This window comes from Vanacampus margaritifer, chromosome 6 (assembly GCF_051991255.1).
Source record: "Vanacampus margaritifer isolate UIUO_Vmar chromosome 6, RoL_Vmar_1.0, whole genome shotgun sequence".
NCBI classification, from domain to species: Eukaryota; Metazoa; Chordata; class Actinopteri; order Syngnathiformes; family Syngnathidae; genus Vanacampus; species Vanacampus margaritifer.
The window spans coordinates 29270376-29292200 of record NC_135437.1 but is presented as its reverse complement, the minus strand read 5'-3'; the positions used below and the strand labels follow the sequence as shown (position 1 = coordinate 29292200).

Here is a 21825-nt window from a genome sequence, read left to right as displayed (position 1 = left end):
GTGCATGGCGGCAGCACATTATAAATAGGCCAGGCTGCATCGAGCCCGAGCGGCACAATAATAATCTTGGAACATTTCACTGTTCATAATGCGAGTGGGCGGACGACGTGTCTGCAGAACAAGCGCTCAACGATCTGACATTTCTTCACCGCGGCTTTAATGGAGCCTCTTTCTCTTTTTTATGTCCTCGCATGACTTGGTCTCAATCAATATTTTTTAAGCACATTTTACCTGCCATGTGGCGCCAAAGAATAAACAACACCCACGAGAGGCTGCAGGAAAAAAAACGTGCTGGTGGATTTGACAAGCACTAAAGAGAAGCCGGCAGATGGCCCGCTCGGTTTGGCGACTGGCGAGCGTCACTGACCAAGGAGGGAGCGAAATCTGGAATGAGCTCACAAGCTTTTTTTTATTTTTTGTGTTCCGTACTGTCACTGACACCCAAACTCCGTCACCTGCAGTCTGTGCCAGTGAAGCTAGTCAGGCTGTTACAGCACACTTGATTCAAAATGTCTGGCTGACGGATCGTCCTCAGGTGTGGCGAGCCCGCTCATTTATCAGCCGCCTTGGATATTTACACCCGAACCGCCACGACAGCAGAGCCTTTTCTAGTAGTTTGAGGTATTGATTTCATTGACAAGCGCTGCTGTTTGGTATGGATTAAGGCAAGTGCCAAGTAGTCCTTTGGAATGGAGACTAATCACGGGTAGATTTGTGTTGCTTCACGCGGCGGCGCCTGCTTGTTGGGCTGTAATTGCCAGATGTAACGCTTACTTTTCAAAGACTCAAAATAAAAATGTGCATCAATGATTCACGAGGGAAAGGCATGAATAATTTGTTCCACTTGAAGGTCAATGGGTGCCTTGCCGTGCCTGAACAAATAAACCCCCTTTGGTCAAGCCAAATTTCAGCTGATATTGGAGAATTTCAGATTTGAGCCTCGCCAGGCTCAAATTAGATTTTACAGGCCGGAGTGGCTTACGTGCCCACCCTGCGTCCTGCGTACTCACCCCACTTAAGGTCTTGATGTTGTGTAGGGCATTCTGGGCATCCAGTGCAGCTTTTCTTGTATAAAAAGTTACAAAACAGCATCCTGTTATAGAAAGAGAGGGAGAGAGAGAGAGAGAGAGAGAGGGACAAACTATTTAAAAGCAGTACATCACACTACAGCTGTGCAACTAGGCAAAATCCAAGTACGATTTTGATTATTACAAAATTGGCATAATCGTAAAAAAAAAAGGTCAAAACTAATTTTAAGTTGTTTTGAGGCATGCGCAAAGATAGCTAGCATTTTGCTAACGGACCTGAAAATGGCGGTGTTTCAAACTATGTCTTCATTTTATTTTATTTTTTTACATATTCAAAGGGATACTTGACTCATTGAGACATTTTCAGCAGTAAACAGTTAATATTTTGTCCAGAATTAATTTGATAACTTATTTTTCATGTACAATTAATAACTTTAAAAACACATTTTTCACTTGTTTTCAGGGTTTGGTCAGCAAACTGAGCCATGATTGGTCGTTGCCTACTTCCTCAGCACAGGTGATGTCATCTTCAGTCGACAGCAAGTGGAATCATTCGCTTTTAAAAGGTATTAATTGTACATGAAAAATAATGAAGTTATCAAATTAATTCTGGACAAAATGTTAACTTCTTCCTGTTGAAAATGGCTCAATGAGTCAAGTATCCGGCTAAAAAAATTAATCTCATCTGCAAATCTATATCGTCCTGTGTTTTTTCTTTTTTTAAGACAAAAAAAAAAGGTCAAGCACAGCCTTTATTTGTCTTAAAAAATAAAATAAAAAACAGGACGGGTCAAGCATCCCTTTAAACGTTTTTCAATTTTGTACCAAAAGATGAGTGATCGTTCAGTCGTGATTTCAATTCTTACCAAAAATAAATATGATTAGTATTTCTCTCCTTCCTCACACATTCTTGAATGCACTGCGCTTAACCGCAAATGAAAAATGGGTGTCGGGCAGATCAATTGCCAGTGTTTCAGTGTTCCATACTTGATAAAATTCCCCAAAAATGTACCAGAAACCTTTGAGATATTTATTGGAAATTTTAACTGTAATTACAACTCGCAAAAGAAGCTCAACGTGATGAAAACATTTCATACACACATCACATGTTAGCAACATGTGACAGGTCGTTCTTAGAGCCAATTGTTGGGATGGCCTGAGGCTGCTCTGTGACACGACATGATAACCATGGGAGGAGTTTGGGGGGAAAATGGCTGCCCACGGGTCAAGACAGCCCCCAACCCATCATCATGCCACGCCGCATCGCCCGTCCAATCTGAAAGCATACAAGCATTCAAACAGCAGGAAAAAAACGGGGGAGAGGAAGAAAGAGGAGGGGGTGGTGGTGGAGGGGGGGGGGGGAGGAAAGGAGAGGGTGGGGGTGGGTGGGTGCCTCTCATCCTTCCGTCCCAACAGACCGCCGATGGCGTTCCAGCCTGTCAGTTTCACTGGGATAGGGAAGTGGAGCACTGCAGCGTATCTGACCTACATAGTGTGTAATTATGCCGTTGCTGGAGCTGCCGGGCCGCGGGGGTGGGGCGGGCGGGGGCTGGCGACGGTCTGCGTTCTGCCGAACCCCAACACGCATCGAGACGCGCTCGCGCCGACAACTGGCTGCGCCTCGTCGGCTGCTTACGGGGTTTTTAACAAGATTATTTGATGACCCGCACTTGACACGCTTTTAAAAAGAAAAACTGGACGACGGCTACTTAATGGAGCCGTGGCGGTAAAAAGTAAACAACCGAAAACAGACGCCGTTCAGACAAATAATCACATTAAAGCATAACTGATTACAGACGCTCCCCTACTTACGAACATTCGAGTTACGAACAACGGTACATACGAACATTTCTGCGCGTACAGTATGTCGAAAAATGTTCGGAAAGAAATGCTGCGAGTTCGATTTTGTATTGCGCGTAGTGCTTCTTTCCGCCGCTAATACCGACGATTGGCGCTGTGAGAGCTCATTGGAGGCTGAGCAACGTGGCGAGGAGGAGGAAGAAGAAAACGCCGGTCGCCATGAAGCAGGAAATAACTTTTGAAGCCGATTCCAGCGACGACGAAGAATATAAAATCCTCTCATGATATAAAATCCTCCTCTTCCTCCTCCTCCATCATCTCCTTAAGCATCGAGTACATCTTCCAAAAGTAAGTTAAACTTCATTTTATTTATCTTATTACGTCCATGTACATACTGTGTGTGTGCCTTTCGCTCTCTCTCTAACATACGTAGTACAGTACTGTACGTATTCTCTCCATTTTATTAAAAGTTTTTTTCAGTACAAACCAATGCAGGTTACTTGTACAAGCCTTAAACATACTTATATAAACCTTCAATATACTTATATAGGCTTTAAACATAAACTATAATACAAAATATAGCACTGAAGCAACTTACGAACAAATTCACCTTACGAACGATCGTCCGGAACGTAACTCGTTCGTAAGGTGGGGAGCGTCTGTACTACCTAAGAGGGATGGCTTTACTATCTAGTCTGCAAATAAACATAAGCCTGATCGCATCACACGGACCCCATCGAGGCGCGTCAACGAGAAGTGGCGGAGGATGCGGGGGGGGGTTGGTTAGGTGCAGATATGGCAGGATATTCACCTCACACGGACAGCTGTGATTGGGCCAGATCAGCTATTAGAATACATTAACATGTCAATAGGCCATCACAGCTGAAGCGCCACAAAGAACCATGAGGAGGAAGAGGGGAAGTCGGTGGGCTGGGTTGGGGTGGGGGTGTTGGCTTAAAAAAGCGGGCTTTGAACCACCACCGTTGTGTGTGCTGGGGGTTTGAAACATCGAGTGCAACACATACAGAGACACGCATTCATGTGCCTGCTTGATTGCTGCCATTTTGTGCCATCTTTACAGACAGGACCGCAAGTCATCCTTTGGTCAATCGAGAACGACTCGCCCGTCTTACCGGCGCGTCAATCTTGTTTTTTCAAGAAGAGGAGCGTTTTGTTAAAAACAACACTTTGTCTCTCTCTCTCCCCCAAATGGAAATAAAGTGTTTGTTCATTTGCCTGGAGATTCCGATTGGATCACAAGTGCTCCCTTAAGATGCTTACGGGATAATTACAGGATAATTGTCCAAATTTCATGTTACAACTAAAGTGCGTGGCCATTTTCCCAGTCAAGCATGGCCTGATATGGGCGGACAGGGCAGTGCCAGCGATTCAGGACACGCCACATCTACTCTGCGATGGCGAGCCAGAGAATGCAAAGTCAGCGGTCACAATTGGGACATGGAGAGGCCACATCTAAACAGGTCTGACCACCACGACCACTCAGGGGTGGATAATTGGCTCCCAGCTGACACTTGAGTCACTTGAGCGTCCGGCGAATGTAAACTTTGGTGACGTCGCGCCGGCCCACACAGCGACTTGACTTTCTCCACCTGCAGTTACTTTAAGGAGACAGAGAGCTTCCGGCAGCACTTTGCCGTCCAGCAGAACGTAGCAGCCGTCTCCAAAGCAACAACAATGGAGAGAGCATCCACTTGTCCACCAAAATAACCGATCCTTCATGCAGTGGTGTGCCGTAAATATGCGGTAGATCTGCTCTCTGCAGACCAATTGGGAGACTGAAAGGCTCCTTGCTGTGCAGTGCACATTTCGACCAGATATGGCGCTGGCGGTAAACCGGAAGCACTGCGAACGTTTGAAGATTTTTTTTTATCGTTAAATACCGTTTGGGTATACATATGACGGTTTTCATTAAAAATGAATGTAAAGTAAAATATCAGGAGATACAATACGGATTGCGACTCGTGTATCGTGAGGTTGTCGGCAACAGCCTGCAGTCGCCATTTCTAATGATCCTGCAGTGAACTCAACTGCACCCTTTGGTTGAAACGAGATTTATTTATTTATTTCACACGGTAAGACGAATAGACAAAGAAGACTAGAAGACGGACGGATGCAATGAATAACCTTGCGTTTTATTCCATACAGCTTTTAAAAGCCTGAGCAGTCGGGTAAAAAGTAAAAAGGAAATCTTCCTCTAATGCGGCTTATGGAAATGGGTTTTAAGACTACTGAATGCTGTCATGTGGAAGCACAAACACGGCGGTGCTGCAAGAGCAGACAAGCAATGTTGCTTATTGCCCGAGGGGGGGATTGTGCTGAAATGTGACTGCGGGTGAGAGACGGCAGCGACCGGCTTCAACGCCTTTTCACGCACAAGGACACATTCCAGACCAGACGCTGGCGCATTTCAACAAGGAAAGGGTTTGCACCAACACGGTCCCCACGGGCCCGCGGATCCTACCTTTGCTCTGAGGGGGGTTCTGAGTGCGATCGCGGAGGATATTGATCTGGTGCACGGCTCCAAAAGGCTCAAAAAGCTCCTTGAGTTCCGTTTCTGACCAGGCGCGAGGGATCTGTCCCACAAACATCTTGATGGAGTCTGGGTCTGGCTGATCCAAGTGTTCCGACGACCCATTCATCTTCATGCCGTTGCTGGAAAAAAAAAGCAAGGGCAGGTCGTGAGTGAAATTGTCTCTTAGTTCCACAATAGCTGTGAAATGACCACGTAAATATTTGTTCCTTTTCCATCCGATTGTTATGTCCTTTACAATCTCTATTGGTCATTGGCTAAATGTTTGATGTTCACCATCGAGTGGATGGGTGGGGCGGGAAGAGATATTTTCTGCTGAGGCTCTTTCAAAAGCATCAGAGTCGAACCCACCTTGAAATTTGCCGTCATTCGATTACTGTACAGCCCCTCGGCTCTCGTGTTTACAATGAATGCACTGAAGACATCAATAATGAATCACAGGATGACTCAAGAGCTTGACATAACCTTGTGCCAATTCAAAGAAATGTGCACTGAATTTAATGAAAGGATTAACGAATGGGATTCCAAGTATCCTACCAGGTTAAAGGTTGTTTTTTTTTAGTTGGCCATAATGTGATGAAGTCTTAGTTGTAGTCCAGTAATCGCTGACGTCATTGCTATTTTGTCAGCGCATTACAGTGGCTGATAACCATTGTTACGTCACGAACTGGTTGCACGTTCAGACATTTTGGAGAAAAAAAAACAAACATTTTGTATACTATCCATCTCCACCACCATCTTATTTTCATATTCTCTGACTCATTCAGGCATTTGGAAATTGTCGCCACATCACTAGCAGTTAGTCGACTTCAAGTTTGAAATGTCAATGCACAGCATTAGTACAACTGCTAAAAGCATTAAGAACATCCTTACATTTCTTACAACAAGCGTTGTAAAACCGCATACATTAAACAGGAAGAGGCGGAAAAGAAAAAGCCACATTTTAATAGCGTCTGCACCTGACTTAACTGAATCTGCCATTTGAAAGTCTTGAGATTGGCTTTGCTGTCCATGACCCGATTTCAGGTAAACATGTCAATGGAAAGGTGGTATTTTAAAGACAAAGCAACCTTGTGATGAACATGTCACGACCAGGTGCCCTCAATACAAACGCAGACACTCGCATGAGTATTTTGTAACCCAACTATTGCAGGGGAAATGATCGGGCACGGGCATTAGCCACGGTGGTTTTCCCAAGTTCAACATCCATCCGTAAGGACACTCGCAGGGCTTCTCTATGCGGTGCGATGCTGCTGATTTAGAGGAGTGAAAGCAGTCAGTACATTTGGGCAATTTCTTTGCCGGGAAAGAAAAAGCAATACGTCAGCATTCCAAATCTGAGAAGAATCACCAAGGACAGCACGTCAAGATGGAAGACTATGTTCCCGGTAATACATTAGTGAACTTAAAACGCGGTCAAAATGAGAACAAAATAGCCATTTTGCACACAGACCTTTGGACGCGAGCCATCCATCTCTTATAAATGGAGCCCAGACGTTCCGCCGAAACGCCAAACTCCTTGAGGGATTTAAACGACATGCTAACAAATAACACTTCCGCTCGCTCTCCACCCTGAAATCCAAATCCAAAAGCTTTTATTCCCACGGCGCTGTCGACATATCGGAGTAACTTAGGAACCGTGTGGCCTCCCCCTCCCGACCGAGCGCCTCAGCAGGCATGGCAAAGCTCTCCAAATGGCTGCTTCGCGACACTTTGCGCCGCATTTCCTCCTCCTCAGGCACACTGGGGACGGTACAGGGAGTAACCCGCGGCTTCTTCGGCACAGCGGGGGAACAATCACATATTGTTCCCCACGCTGCCGAACACTATTCACCACTCGGCTACAAGCACAATGGGCCGACTCAGGGGGACGCTTCGGAATATGTGGAAGGCCGAGGCGCTGGTGGGTGTGCGACACCATTTCTTCGCTGTTGCCATCAGCGCTCTGCCGCCATTTTGCTGTCGGCACTGAAATTGTAAAGAAAACCGCATTCTGACAAATATTGTGCTGCAAAGAAACGCCAGCAAAACAGGCCCTTCCATTTGAAATTCCTAACCTCTGATCGTTTTGAGATTATGTAGAATGAATAGTATTGAAGCACACATTAAATATACATTTTGCAGAAAATTATTCCTTCTTCAAAGATCCTTGCTGTCCTTGTCCATTCATAGTTATTTTGCAAATAAGAAAATGCTGAACAGTTAACATTTTACAGCAGAAAACAAAATGTGGCTAATTATGACGCCACACAACTGTGACACATTGATCTGGAGCAGATTACAGTAAATAATGACCTCATAGCGTGACAAAAACATTTTTAAAATGAAATAAAACTCAACATTCTCACCAGAAATGCAGATTAATTCATGTCTAACGATTGCTACATATGACTTACTAGTCCAAGTTGGGTACAACAAATTTTGCTGTTATCAGAGGACAGAAAAATGCTGAATTCGCTCCCGCCCTGTGAGGACAAACTAGAAATCTGATTAGTTAAAGAAACAGTCCCGTTGGCAATAATGTGCAGTATTTTAGGAGCTCACACTACCCATGCTGAAGGCTCTTGGCAGATTGGAATGAAATGGCAACAGAGACCAATATCTGGGCTATCCTAACATACATATTAGAAGCAATGTTTCCAAGAGAAATGCTACAAATAAAAAAAAGAATAGACTTTGCAAAACTGTGGCCACCAAACCGGACTTCCTGTACACCTTGACTGTACCTAGAAATTCTGCACCTAACCAGGGATAGACCGATAATCGGTCCGGCTGATAATCGCCGCCGATATTCAGCATTTTATGAATATAGTCATGGGCCTCTTTTTTGTGTTTTGATGGCCGATATATTAAATACTGTTATTTTTGCTCCGATGGGCGCTTTTCTCCTCCGTCTGCTCCAAGTCAGCGGCTGTTGACTCCCTGCAGCATTGGCCCGCCCACAGCACCATCTGATTGGTTGCTCGTGCTGTGCTAACAGCCAATAAGCAGCAATTAGCGGCTATTAGGCCGCGAGATTAGCAGCTATTTGGGAGTTAGCGTGCCGGTGAAGGGTTAGCCCTCGAGCTAACCGTTAGCCCGCGAATTTGCGGCTATTAGCCCGCGAGCTAACGTCAGCGTTCTCCAGAGCACTCTTAACTCTCTCTTGTGCCGAAATATCAGGTACACGCTCACGGTAAACTGCGGAGCGGATCCGCACTTGTGCCCTGCGGTCCTGCATGCCCACAAATCATTTCCCTGGTGCCTGGAGTCTTCTCCCCAACGACCTGTGACATCGAACCGTGCTCTTGGTGGCAGCACACGATTATTGGGCAGAGTCTGGTTGGTGCCAAACTTGTAGTGACACAGAACGAATTTATGAAACCATGCCTGGTAATCTGACAGCGACCGTCGTTGAACCTAACCTTTTCAACCTATCAATCAAAATCCTATCGTTTCAATTCCATTTCCGTCGAGCATTTCAGCTCCAGGGTGATTGACGACAGCCTCACCGTCTAAGGAACAAAATGTTCGGGACATGTGGGCTGTTATCTTGTTACACTTCAAATCACTTATTGGCCCAGAAACGTCAAGACTTCTTTCGAAGGCCAAGATCGCAGGCTGAGAGGCAAACGTATGTCATCAGCTCAAAGCTGGAAAAATAGGGCTGAGAAAACAAGTGTATTATTCTGCCACCTTTGCCCATCTTTTTGCTCAGGAAACCAACCACAGCTGCAATCAAGTGTTTTGCTGACGGGCCAGAAAGCACAGATGCCCTTCAGCAGCTGACGCGCCTCCACAGTTGCGCGCTTCCTGCAGCACCGGCCGTAAAAGCAGGTGATTTATCGCAACCATGTGTCTGTCCCGCTGCTGCGCTCTGACCGGGCAAGCATGCCAGCGACACCTCCACAAGGCCCGTAATAGCATCTCAGAGACGCCGGTCCCTTGTCATGAACGTTACAAGGAGTTCTTCGGTTCCTAAGGTGGCGACAACCACAATTTGTATGGAAGTCGGAACTAACAGAGGCTTTCACAGTATTGAAGTCATAATTATTGTAAATATTAGTATGGAAAATACTTCTAGGCCATCAACTTAAAACGGGGGTGGGGCAGAATAAAGACAAGTGCCAATGGAGACAATAAGAGATAAACAGCACAAACCCATCATCTCCATATGTCATCATATCACCCAACGCAAACATGTCGTACAAATAAGGCAGCGTGATGTCAATGACGATGTCTGAAGTTTGTGATCATTTCACACACACACACACAAAAAACGCACAGTGTCTCGTTTGTCGACACCCACGACATTCACCAGGCCAGGCCCCACCTTTTAAAGCCGCACACACTCAAAAGACACAGATAGTGTTGAACACGAGGATAGCAAAATCAAATGGACAACAATAATACCTGCACCTCACAAATATTGTTTAACTCTTTCACTGCCACTGACGTTTAAAGACGTCAAGTAAAAACCTACAGAGGGCTGCCAATGACGTCAAAAGACGTCATCCAATTTTTTATTTATTTTTTTTTTAAACGGGTGCCGGCAAGCCTTCCGCAGCTGTGTTGAAAGTTTCAAGCAGGTTTTTTGAGCCTAGTGACTATTTTTGGCCCCTAGAGGGCAGCGATGACTCTCTTTTGACAAGATCGGGTGGGCGTCAGTAGAGGTGGAGCTAGAGCGTCGAGCAGGAGATGAGAATGTTAGACTAAGGAAGAATGGCGACCGGTTGTGAGGAGCTCACGCCCGAGCTGTTTTTTTCAAAGACCAAAAGCATCAACCAACGCTAAAAGAGCACATTGATGACGACGATGATGATCATCATCGATGATGATGATGATGATGATGATGGTGACTCCGTGGATGAAAAGCATTGACGGGGCAGTAGGAGACGTTAGGCGGGCGGAGCTAGATGGCCGAGGAGGCGAGCGGTTGCAAGCAGCGAGCGGTTGCAAGCAGCGAGCGGTTGCAAGCAGCTCTACACTTACAAGACGAAAGGCATCGACCAACGCTAAAAGAGCACATTGATGACGACGATGATCATCATCGATGATGATGGTGAATCCGAGCTTGACGGCGAAATTGGAACCGTTGACGCGGCGGCTATGACGACGTCATAAACGCGGAGCACAACCGAGCACGCACAGGCGGACGTTCGATCGGACGACGGAGAGTGCCCCGAGTCCAATGCATATTCATCGGAGGAGTGGGTACAGTCTGCTACTTGCTATTTATTCCCCGGAAAAAAAAGGCAGTCAAGAAAGTGTAATGTTTGCACGCGAAACGGACAAAGTGAAAGTAAACTGTTGTGCGAGTCCAGCGGCGTCTCCTTGCACGCAGGAGAGCGTTACAAAAAGAAAAACTGTATTTGAAACATCCACATAATTGTAAATAGTACCACATTTGTAAATAGTTTGCGAAATTGTTTTGTCAAATTGTTACACTGTTGAATGGAAATAAACGTATTTTGCAATCAAAAAACATTTTTTCATTGTTGGTGAAAGCGTTTTACAGAAGTAAAGCACTATTTAGGTGTTTGTGGCATCATTCATGGACAAAACGAAGTGTACAATTCACTAGAGTGCATGAAATAACATCGTTTCACAAAAAGCGCCTTTTCTCCGCTTTTTGTTTCAAAACAGAGCATTTCGGTGAAACTAACCATTTTCTATTGTTGATTACTGAAGAACGGAATAAGGTGGAAACAAACTTTTTTTTCTGATGAAAAATGAGAGTCCAATCTTTCATTTGGTAGTATGTGTGTTTCCATAGTCCAAACACAACATTTTCTGTGGACCTTGAAAGATCAGTCAAAATGCTTAAATCAGCTGGCACTGGGAACAACCCGTTTCTGAAAACGTCTGGCAGTGAAAGAGTTAATAATGCAAACAATTTTTTCATCCGATTACCCAATTTACCAATCGGATAACCATAATATTCATTGTCGGACATTTTCCAACCGTCCCTTTTCCTGGGATTGAATGTCTGGATTCTTAAAATATATTTTAAAAAAAAAACATAATTAATAATAAATAATTATAAAAAAAATAATAATAATTTAAAAATAATAATAATTAATCCAAATAACGCATACCAATTTGTAAGTTAGGGCACCACTGTACAGTGGACTGTCTTAAGTCGAATGCACCTGAGGTAGTACAATTGGATTGGACCACCATTTTCTGAACGTGCACATTACACCACGTCACTTGTCAAAATTAAGAAGCACTTAGTCAAACAAGGAAACAATAGTCAGGAGTCAGGACCAGTCGCGCCCCAAAAAATAAAGTGGCCAATCATTTAAGTGGAGAAAGCTGCTCCTCTGCAATGAGGGGGGCCAGATGAGGTGGCTTGGGCTAGTGCTGGGCGAAATATATCACCATGACCATAGAAAAATGTTTATTGTGCCCTTTCTTACCTATCGTCTCCATCGTCATTTACACTCTTTTTAGACAAAGATGTCCGTCCATACTGTATGCGGTATTAGAACGCTAAAATACTATTTTATCTGAGCCACCAGATGCCCGAGCAGCTCTCAAATCCAGCCTCGCCGACCACTGTGCTGTGCAAAATAACGTTTCAGTGCAGCTCTAATGGCCCAAACATAGTCGGTATAGAGAATAGCCGTTTCCAATCACTTCAAATGCCCCACACGGCACACACACACACACACACACACACACACACACGACGGCTCTCCTGTACTTAACCGTTCGTTGGAGCTTGCAACATCAATTCAACTACAGCAATGTTGCTGTAATTAAAATATTGATCATCAAGCGGCTGTAGCGGGAGCAACCTTCCAAACCAATGTCGCTTCCTACCATTACAGTAGAAGCAAATTTTGCTGGGCAGTCCGAGGCTGTGGCGACAAGCCGCATGTACAATGCTGTTACGTTTGACACAGAGACAACTGCTGAGGCAAAGAAAAAAAAAAAGGGGGGGGGGGGGGGTCCAGTGAAGTGAAACAGCTGCTTGCTAGCGATTACCTCAAGTACATAACCACTTGTTCTAAAACCATCAAACTCTATTAAAAAAAAAAAAAGGCTATAAAAGCTTGGGTAGGAAAATCTAAAAAGCTCCTCCTCGATGATCCAAGTAGCTTTTAATGAGATGCATTCTGCACAAGTTCAGAGCGGTGCCGCTGTGCATTAATTAATGTGCAAAAACCCCGCGGTCCACTTTTCTTTATTTTCCATGCCGGCAGTAAGTGCCATTCATCTGAGCGCGGCCTGATTTCATTGTCGCACGTCCCCCGTGTGAGGACAGACGCGTTCAATCACGTCTTTCATTGGCCCATATGCTAACAGGCTGGCAGCATCTGCGGACGACGACGCCTGCGCCATTAACTCCGTAATGGCAGCCGGGGTCCCGGGAGGTCGCCGATGATGAGGCGAACGGAAAGCCAGGGTGAGCCACGGGTTCATCTATCAATGTGTTGCATCTCAAATCAATCAAATCAAGGGAGCAGGTAAAAAGGAAGGCAATTACATCTTCACTGAGCAGCTTCCTGTGCTCCCGATTGTCTTACTTGCGTTGTGGAGGAATGTTGGATGGAAAACAGAACGCGGCGCCGACGACAACTAGGACACTGAATGAATAGCAGGCACTAAATATAGTCTGCATGCTGCACACACGAGTTAGCTGCTCCACAAAAGCATCAATCCAAAGAGAACGAGCCCGTTTGCCAGTCACTGGCTGGAAAGATGTGCCCTTATTCAAACCGACAACTTTTAGCATTTAGGCACGGCGTCATTATTTTTAACAACCCCACAACAACCGCACAATTCTGGCAAGCCGAGCGTGTGCGCAGAAGTTTGTGCTTCGGATCTTATGTAACGCTTTCCCCCACATCATCTTTTGTTTTTGAATCTTGCCACATAATTTGCACAATCGGTATCCCGCCATCCCACGGCGGCGGCGGCGGCGAGGGGGAGCCAGATTAGGATTGTGCACAGGGTGTGCTTGTACAGTCAACATATCAGGCAGTCTTTTTAAATGATGTCAACCCTGAGGCCAAATGTTCAGGGAAATTGTACGTCTGGAAAAACAGCACAAAAGTTCAGCGTTTGAACCATTGTCAGGCATAGATGCAGTCATCAAATATGTTGAGAATCAAATATTCTACCAACCCATCTCTTCCGCAGCTAAAAACATTTGGCAATAGCATGCATGTGAGGTGCAGGTATCATTTTGGTCCACTTGAGGGCGCCATCCTCACGCTCTACTTTAGCATTTGTGACTGAGTGTGCATGTGTCTGGCCAGGTGAGTGACGTGGATGTCCGAGAATACGAGAAGTGTTAGCATGCTAAGTGATTTGGCGTGCTACGCAGCCATCGGCGGCTCGTGTATGAAAATGTTTATGATGTGTATTGCATTACGCGGCGCGGGAAAAAAGATCCCTGAAAAGCCTGCAGGCAGAATTTTGCTTTAACTTTTTCGTGATCGAATTATTAGAATTATTCGATTAACTGCTACAGCCCTACTTGACATTACGAGTGCATTCACATTCAGAGCAGACAGGCGGGATAAACGAGACGATAGCGATAATCAGGCACAATTTGAGCATATTCCCGCCCTTACGATCAGTCAGCAAAGGCCCAATTCTCCGACGTCTCGAACAGATTATCCTGTGGTGTGGTTTTGCCAAGTGCGATTTCTCCTCCCCATTCTGTTTGGAAAAATGTTTACCTTGACTTTTTCCACTACACGTCAAATTTGGAGGTGGTCAGCTCTAGCTCGTAAAACTCTGACAATAAAAACTGTTATCTGACCAGTGTTGCGCTGCTGTGTTATTTTTAACTGTACTTGCTTGTGTTAGGCTGCGCTGATGGGATGTCGTGTATCGGTAACAGTTGGAAGTCACTTCTCAAAACAGATTTTCTTTCTGTCAATGTGACAGAAGACTGTGGATTTTCAAACAGGTAAATATTGATTATTTCATAAACAAGCAGGTTTGATGATGCGGAACAATTTCTTACATGAGCGTGGCCACGCCTTAGGTTTTGGTCCTGACAAAAGATGTATAGTAAAAATGATCCGAATGGTAACACCTCTGCCTCATGTTAAGCCGGGAAAAAACATGTCAGGTCAGGATCACAAATCAAGAAGTTAACTGTTCCGCAGACTCTAAGATTGTTATGCGAAACATCCGATAGCCAATTAGGAAACGCTCTGAAGCTGGCGGTTCCGCCAGACACAAATATTATGAGCAACTGCTTGAGTGTTGGAATAACGTGCTTGCAACTGCAACATTACCAGTTTCCAGATAAGCTATTTGTAGGCTACTGTCCTCCATTTGTTTGCAGTTTGGCAGCCTTGTGGCACCATACACTACTTTCCCTCATCGTGTGCGTGTATATATATATATATATATATCATAAATACGTTCTATTTTAAATGTTTTAAGTGCCCCGAATACGTATTTACATTGTTTGTTTTTTAACGCTAGAGCATCGACTGCAAAGAACGGTTGAAAGAATGGTAGTTATAACACAAACGTCCAGAAGATGGCAGCAGAGCAAAGGTGATCAACCAGGGTCATGTTGAAAAAAAAAAAAGCTCTTTTAGGGCGCACTCACACATTTTTTCCGTACCGTACTGAAGCCTGATTGCCACCCCTCCCCTGCCCCTCTCCAGCCTGCACTCGCATTACTCTAACCAAACCGTGCCAGTCGCCTCCGAAATATACGTCATCACGTTGATTCACGTAAGGAGAAGACGTTATCATAGGGAGGCTGTTATTTAGACGGCTCAGCAGCGCTATGGAGAGCGAACTCGGTGACACGGTTGCACTAACTTTAATGTGTTTTTTTTTTGTCATTTCTCTGCTAAATAGTCAACCCTCTCACATTTCTGCATTCATAGACCGTGAGACGCTGTTTCAGTCAGTCGCGCGCTATATACATCACTCATACGTACGTGACGTCATGGTTACGTTTCGCCACGGCGACTACTCGCCACGGCTGTGCGCATGTGCGGCCAACCGTACCGTTGTCTGGCCCACCTCTCCCAATCGTGCTAAACTGGAGATCCGAACCCTACTCAGGCGGAGATCAATTGCACTCACACTACCTATAGAATCCGGACTTTAGCAACAGGCCTGCTTGGGCACGGTACAATGGCTCTAGTGTGAGTGCGCCATTACTCACATTTCTAAATGGATTTGTGAATAATGATGAAATGTTGCTATATTCTAATGCTAATTGTTGCAAAACAGAAAAATAGAAATTAACTTTTTTTCTGATTAAAGAAGAGACTAATCTTTCTTTTGGTAGGTTCCATGTTTTATAGCAATAAAACACAATATTCTGTGGGCCTTCAAAATCCAGTAAAACAGCCGGGAGTGAAGGGGATTGCTTCAGTGAAAATGGCTGTAAGCGAATGAGTTGATAATGATAACCAGAACCTGAGCATATTTGTAGGCCGCTGAAGACTCCAGTAGTACCATAAGCATGTTTCATTGTTCTCAGTTTTTACACACCTAATAAGAAGGTTAAAAAAGAAAACATCATCCGAGCCCATCTTGGCTTTGTCACCAAAGTCGGTGTCTGTTTGCTCTGCACTTGTTTAACAGGTTGTATTCAAATATTGCTTCAAAGATTGTTTGTATGGTAAAGAGCTGGTAAAATAGAACAGATTATTTTCCATGTCCATAATTTTTGTCATTTTTTGGCCAAGATTGTTTGAAGTGGCATTTTAAAATGCTTCTCGCCATTCCAAAACAGTGACGATTCGGGCGTGTTTGAATATCAGATGCAGCCAAACACAGCCAGCGTCACAAATATCTAAGAACCCAAACCCTGTCCAAAGGAAAGACAATCATTGAGTGTGACGTTTGTCTTTGTGACACATGGTAGCTCGATAGCTGCCATGTGTCACACTGAAGATCTGATAATAACACTCCGTGTCAACAATCACAGAGAACTCAAGCCGCAAAAAAAGCAGGTGCCAAATCTATTCCAAAGCTCCCAGATGAGGCTACTTGAAACAACTACGTCAACATACTCATTTTTGCAAGCCGTGAACACCCGACCCAGCCAGTCACAAATATTTCTGTAGCTATTGAAAAACACGCAACAGCTTTCCAAGTTCCGAGCCGTTACTTACAGGACAAAATTTGAAGCGTGATCGCGCCTCAGATACGCTGTTGCGAGATGGCAGCAGAGAATGGCGAAAAATCCACCGTGTGCCACGTATCACTTTAAGCTAATTGTATCGTGAGCTCAGTCAAGGTACAAATTAGAATGAATATAGCAAGATATATTGCGCCAGTGTTAACTGAATAATTCCAAAGGAAGGACGATGTCGCCCCAAAAAAATTGCTTTGGAAAATACTTGTTACAATCACACTTTTTCATGATTTGCTAAAAATTCACTAAATGACTACATCAGACAGGACATGTCTGTTTTTTACTTACAGTCACTTCTTTGTTCCTGTCAGGTTTCTCATTTGATTGACTACATTCAGTTCCACGTGCATCAGCTTCCCCACACGCAAAGATTTTTGGCTGTAAATATTGAATATGATTCAATATTTATTTCAGATTGTCTGCCCAACCTGTTTCAGACTCTATTATCAAGACAAATTCACCGTTTCACGGGATAACCACCCCCCCCCAAAAAAAAGTTTACTCTGAAAGGGGCAAAAATCGGGACAACAGCCTAATTTTGCATGTACCAGGCCTAAGACAATACAATCACAAGTAGGCTAACCTGTAGGAGACATTTCGTAACGCGGGTCACCAAAATGGCCATTAGGTGTCATCCTTGTTTCCTCCTTCAGCTTATTTAAGACAGCAATTGTGTCTTTAGATTTGGAGCAATACAGTCCTTAGACAACGGTTAGGGTCACTAGAAGTTGGGCACATTGTGCTTATTATGGGAAAGATTTGAATGCACTTTGTAGCACAAGAAGCTTGTTAAAGTGAGTAAATAAATGTCTTAAAGGAAACACAATAAGAGACTTGTTTTTCTACCAAAGCAATCAAGCGCGTCAAACACTTCAAATGTCTATTGCACCCTCAGTGGCTTTTAGATGGATTTAGCCACTACATAACCAATTGCTAATTGCGTGGGTTGGGTTCCATCCAGCATCCTGGCAATTCTGATACATTTAAGAAAAATAGTCAACTGCAAGACATTTCTTTTTAAGATAAATGTTATATGAAGATAAGATGGTGACATTTAAGCATTTTAGACTACAAGTTATAGATGTTTGCTCCACCTGGACTTTAAAGCAATCTCCGTGATAAACAAGAAGGGCTTCTGAGTATTTTGTATTTAGGCAATTGTTAGAAAATTTCAAGTGTCGCTATTGTTGGACAATCTTTGATACTGGTTGCAGGTCTTGGTCTGCGTAAACTTCCAAATTGAATTCACGACCCAAGCCTACTTTCTGGCACCGAATGGCCAAGTTAAACAACAATGTTAAAAGGCTGAGCCTGGCCTAAGACTTGGGTGCTTATTTTGTGTGTGTATGGAGAAGATTGTCTTCCCAGGCCTGTTGTTTACATGGGCTCGGTCACAAGATCTCCATTAGAGGCTCAATAATAATGAAACAAACCACGTGTATTCGTTCCGTGGTTAGGTAAGCCTCCCCCGAAATGGGCGGAATAGCGGTTGGCTAAAGCTAACTAGCAGGGGAATGAAAAACAGGAAGAGCACCAATAATGTCGATTTGCATGAAAATAAAACACGTTCATATGAGGAAACATGAGCAAACGCTTGACTACTCGACCGTACACTTCTTCCCCTTTCAGCTGTTGACAAGCAGACTGGGCAGTTTGTCATCGCCTCGCAGACCACGGCGTAAACTTGACCCAACTTGTCGGACTTTTTACAGCAACTACCAGTTCGGCTGGTTTCGGGGAGCATATTTCTTGTTTTTACTCAATAAAATAACCGAGCGAGAAGCACATGTCACTCGAGTCGACTGTTAGTCGCGCGCTCGCTAATATCGCTAAGCTAACTACACACACACATCACTACTCCATTTTGTGTCTCCCCCCCATTTACTTGCTAGCGAGCCCCGTTCCGAGTTCTTTCCAACTTGAAGTGGCTCGCGGCTATTTCAACAAGAACAACCGAGTGGCGTTCCTCCGATGAACTCGACGTGAGATTAGCCGGCCGCTTTTGATACGTTAGCCGTTAGCTTGTCCATTTGGGCTAATAAGCTACGAGCTACAAACTGAAACGTTTCATCAGCTCCTCCAAGCGCAACTTCGAAACATTCAAGGACAACAACAAAGAGCGGCAAATAATTAGCAAGTATTGCAGCTACTTACATCGTATCGCCCGCAGCCATTAACCGACTATCAGTCAACGGTAGGTAATCCAGGGTATACGGCGTCGAAGTCATATTCTTCTTGTTTTATAAAAAAAAAAAATAGAAAAAAAAAACAACAACACACAAACAGCCGCCTAATCTAACAAACAATGAGGCCAAGGGGTGCACGTCCGCGCACGCTCGCATGAAGGCAAAAGAGACGACGAGCGAGAACAGGTGCTGACTGACTGCCGAGAGAGACACGACGAGGTGGAGGAGGAGGAGGAGGGCGTCTTTTTCTTCTTCTCGGTCGTCCAACTGCATGTGAGGAGCAATCCTGCTCGCTCCTCCTGATTCGCAACGAATGAGTGAGCAGTTGAGCACTGAGCACTGTCAGAGCCAGAACAGAGAGAAAGAGAGAGAGAGGAGCTGCAGTAAAGCAGAGGCGTGGTCAGCGCCGTCAAGTAACCAAGCACAAGTAATACGTTACTTTACTCAAGTAGGTTTTTCACGTATCGGGAAACTATTTCTTGGGCAACTGATATTGTCGGTTACAGTGGTTGGAAGTAGCAGGAGGACGGGGGGGAGAAAAGGAGGAGAAAAGAGGGATTTTTAATTTTATTTTTAACTCTCCAACGTCAGTTGAGGGCTGAGAGATGCAATTATTATAAGCTATATTGTATTTAAAATATGCAACTTTTAAATGTTTCTCCTAACGATGCATACCTTTCAAAACGTGTAGACAACGCCACCTTGTGGTGTAACCTGTTTGTATTTCCTTATTCTTATATGTATCAGATTCGCACAATAACAATTGCATTTGTGAACCTCTTTTACAAATGCAGATAAAACTACAATTCTAAATTTTTAGGAAACTTTGACGTAAGCAGACACATATTTTCTTTATGTTTGAATTGAAGTTGAATTGGTCTACAAATAACAAAAACAATACCGTAATTAAGTATGGTACTGTCGAACATCTATTAACACAGTATCAATTCACAACTTGGACTTTCACCTATTTAATAAATTGATTTAGGTTGTTTGTTGAATTAAAATAAAATGTATAAAAAAAACCACCAACTATTTAATGGAAATTTAATTTACAAAAATATGTGCAATGCAATGCAATATATATTTGGTCATGCAAAACTTACTAAAAGTAGAACATTGAAATATACTGTATTTAATTAGCTTTACCTTTACGTTTGCACAGGAAGTCGCTTCGATGCTGCGAGGCCGCCATATTACCACTGCCAAGAAACGCTTCTCGGCATACGATCCTATACATTTACAGTATGAAAATTGGAGAACCTGTGAGACGGTACTTATTAGAAACAGCATTATTTATATACTAAAATCCTATCATCTGTATATGTCTAATCTGTACGTATACGTATAGTTTATACAGTAGTCTGCTGGCGAGATGGGAGTGATAAAATGGCCGCCGTCCAGCTTCCGCTGGCGAACGACAATGGAAAGAAAGCATTTTGATTGGCTAATGACAATGGAACGAAATGGATCTAATTGGCTGACGTTGACAGTCTTGCGGCTGCCAGCTGCTGCTATCGAAGGCTGCTATTTGCTGACAGGAACATCTGGAACGGGGACAGGTAACATGGATATAGACTGGAATAATACTGGCAATGCTTTGTGTACTACGGAGCAATTGCGGTACGTTTCAATTGGTAAATTCGGATGAATTACAATTATTTTGATTTCCTATTATTGAGTAAGACTGAATTCTCTCAAATCTAAAATTCCTTTAAGCCGGATTTGAACCAGCGACCTAAGGATACCATCTTAAAACCTCTACAGTCCTCCACTCTACCAACTGAGCTATCGAAGGGTGCCAAGTGATGATAAGAACGTTTGTCGAATAGGGCTAACAGATTTCTAATATATAGTAATACTGGCAATACTTTGTGTACTACGGAGCAATTGTAGCATGTTTTAATTGGTAGATTGGGATGAATTACATACAATTATTTTGATTTCTTATTATTGAGAAAGAATGTGAATTGTCTAAAATAAAAAGAATCCTTCGAGCCGGATTTGAACCAGCGACCTAAGGATTTCAGCTTTGAGCCTCTACAGTCCGCCGCTCTACCAACTGAGCTATCGAAGGGTGCCAGTAAATGACAAAAACGTCTGTTGAATGGGGACAGATAACAGATATCAACCAATAGCTTGTGTACTACGGAGCAATTGTGGCACTTTTTAATTGATAGATTGGGATGAATTATACGTAATTATTTTTGATTTCCTATTATTGAGTAAGACTATGAATTCACTCAAAATATATATATATATATATATATATATATATAAAAATCCTTCGAGCCGGATTTGAACCAGCGACCTAAGGATTACAGCTTAGAGCCTCTACAGTCCTCCGCTCTACCAACTGAGCTATCGAAGGGTGCCACTGCTTAACAAAAAACATCTGTCCAAGAGGACTAACATATTTCAATGGCAATACTTCATGTACTATGTAGCAATTGTGGCACGTTTTAATGGGTAGATTCGGATGAATTACACACTCTCGAGTCCTCCACGCTATCAACTGAGCGATTGAAGGACGACGCTAGCGAGACAGAACATGGAAAGAACGGGGACAGACAACAGATACCAACCAATACCTCATATTTTTATTGAATTTTTTTGATTAAGATTGGGAATGCTCAACGATTTTTCAATGCTAATGTCGGTTAGCCTGTCGATGGCGTTTCACATGACATGTTAGCATTTAGCTAGCGGACTTTTTTTGCTGTGTAAACATACGGGATTTAATTATATTGTTTGACGTTTCCTTTTTCACACTATGATATATAACTTGTACAGCGCATAGTTTCACCAAGCGCCTACCACCCCCCCCCCCCCCACCCGACATACGTAGCACGTGAGTTCATAGGTCATGATCCCAATTGTGTGGTGCTATTATTTCCCTGGGGGAGGGCTGGTCTATCGCCTTTTGTTATCCTAGACTTGCAGGGCGAGGCCTCAATACTATGGGGGGAGGGGGGGGGGGGGGCTAGGCAAATTGTGTGTGTGTGTGCGCGCAGGTCACACAGCCCCAACGCATTTCTCAACACACGTGCACTATATATAAAACAGGAAATTGAATCCTTCTCTCCGTGGCAATTTCAAGGCATGGGTGCGGAATGCGCACCATTAGGCAGCGCCTAAACCAGG

General features: G+C 43.9%; 1 protein-coding gene and 3 non-coding genes across 10 annotated transcripts in view; all 4 read right to left on the bottom strand.

Annotated features, from left to right (window-relative positions):
• Positions 1 to 21825, bottom strand: part of LOC144053434 (CUGBP Elav-like family member 2) — a 37831-nt gene that overhangs the window by 13194 nt on the left and 2812 nt on the right. For 4 of the 7 annotated variants that reach the window (XM_077567882.1, XM_077567881.1, XM_077567886.1 and 1 more), the window contains exons 2-3: positions 5311 to 5501; positions 1011 to 1093 (exon numbers count right to left, since the gene is read on the bottom strand). In XM_077567882.1, the coding sequence (XP_077424008.1) occupies positions 1011 to 1093; positions 5311 to 5501 (274 nt within the window). Of the gene's footprint in view, positions 1 to 1010; positions 1094 to 5310; positions 5502 to 6832; positions 7051 to 18649; positions 19051 to 21825 lie in introns of those variants that run through there. The other 3 variants (XM_077567884.1, XM_077567883.1, XM_077567887.1) reach the window with 3 other exon arrangements.
• On the bottom strand, positions 20392 to 20479 carry trnay-gua (transfer RNA tyrosine (anticodon GUA)). The gene is given in 2 exon segments: positions 20392 to 20427; positions 20443 to 20479. It is a non-coding gene; the product is annotated as a tRNA-Tyr (tRNA).
• trnay-gua (transfer RNA tyrosine (anticodon GUA)) lies at positions 20671 to 20758 on the bottom strand. The gene is given in 2 exon segments: positions 20671 to 20706; positions 20722 to 20758. It is a non-coding gene; the product is annotated as a tRNA-Tyr (tRNA).
• trnay-gua (transfer RNA tyrosine (anticodon GUA)) lies at positions 20965 to 21052 on the bottom strand. The gene is given in 2 exon segments: positions 20965 to 21000; positions 21016 to 21052. It is a non-coding gene; the product is annotated as a tRNA-Tyr (tRNA).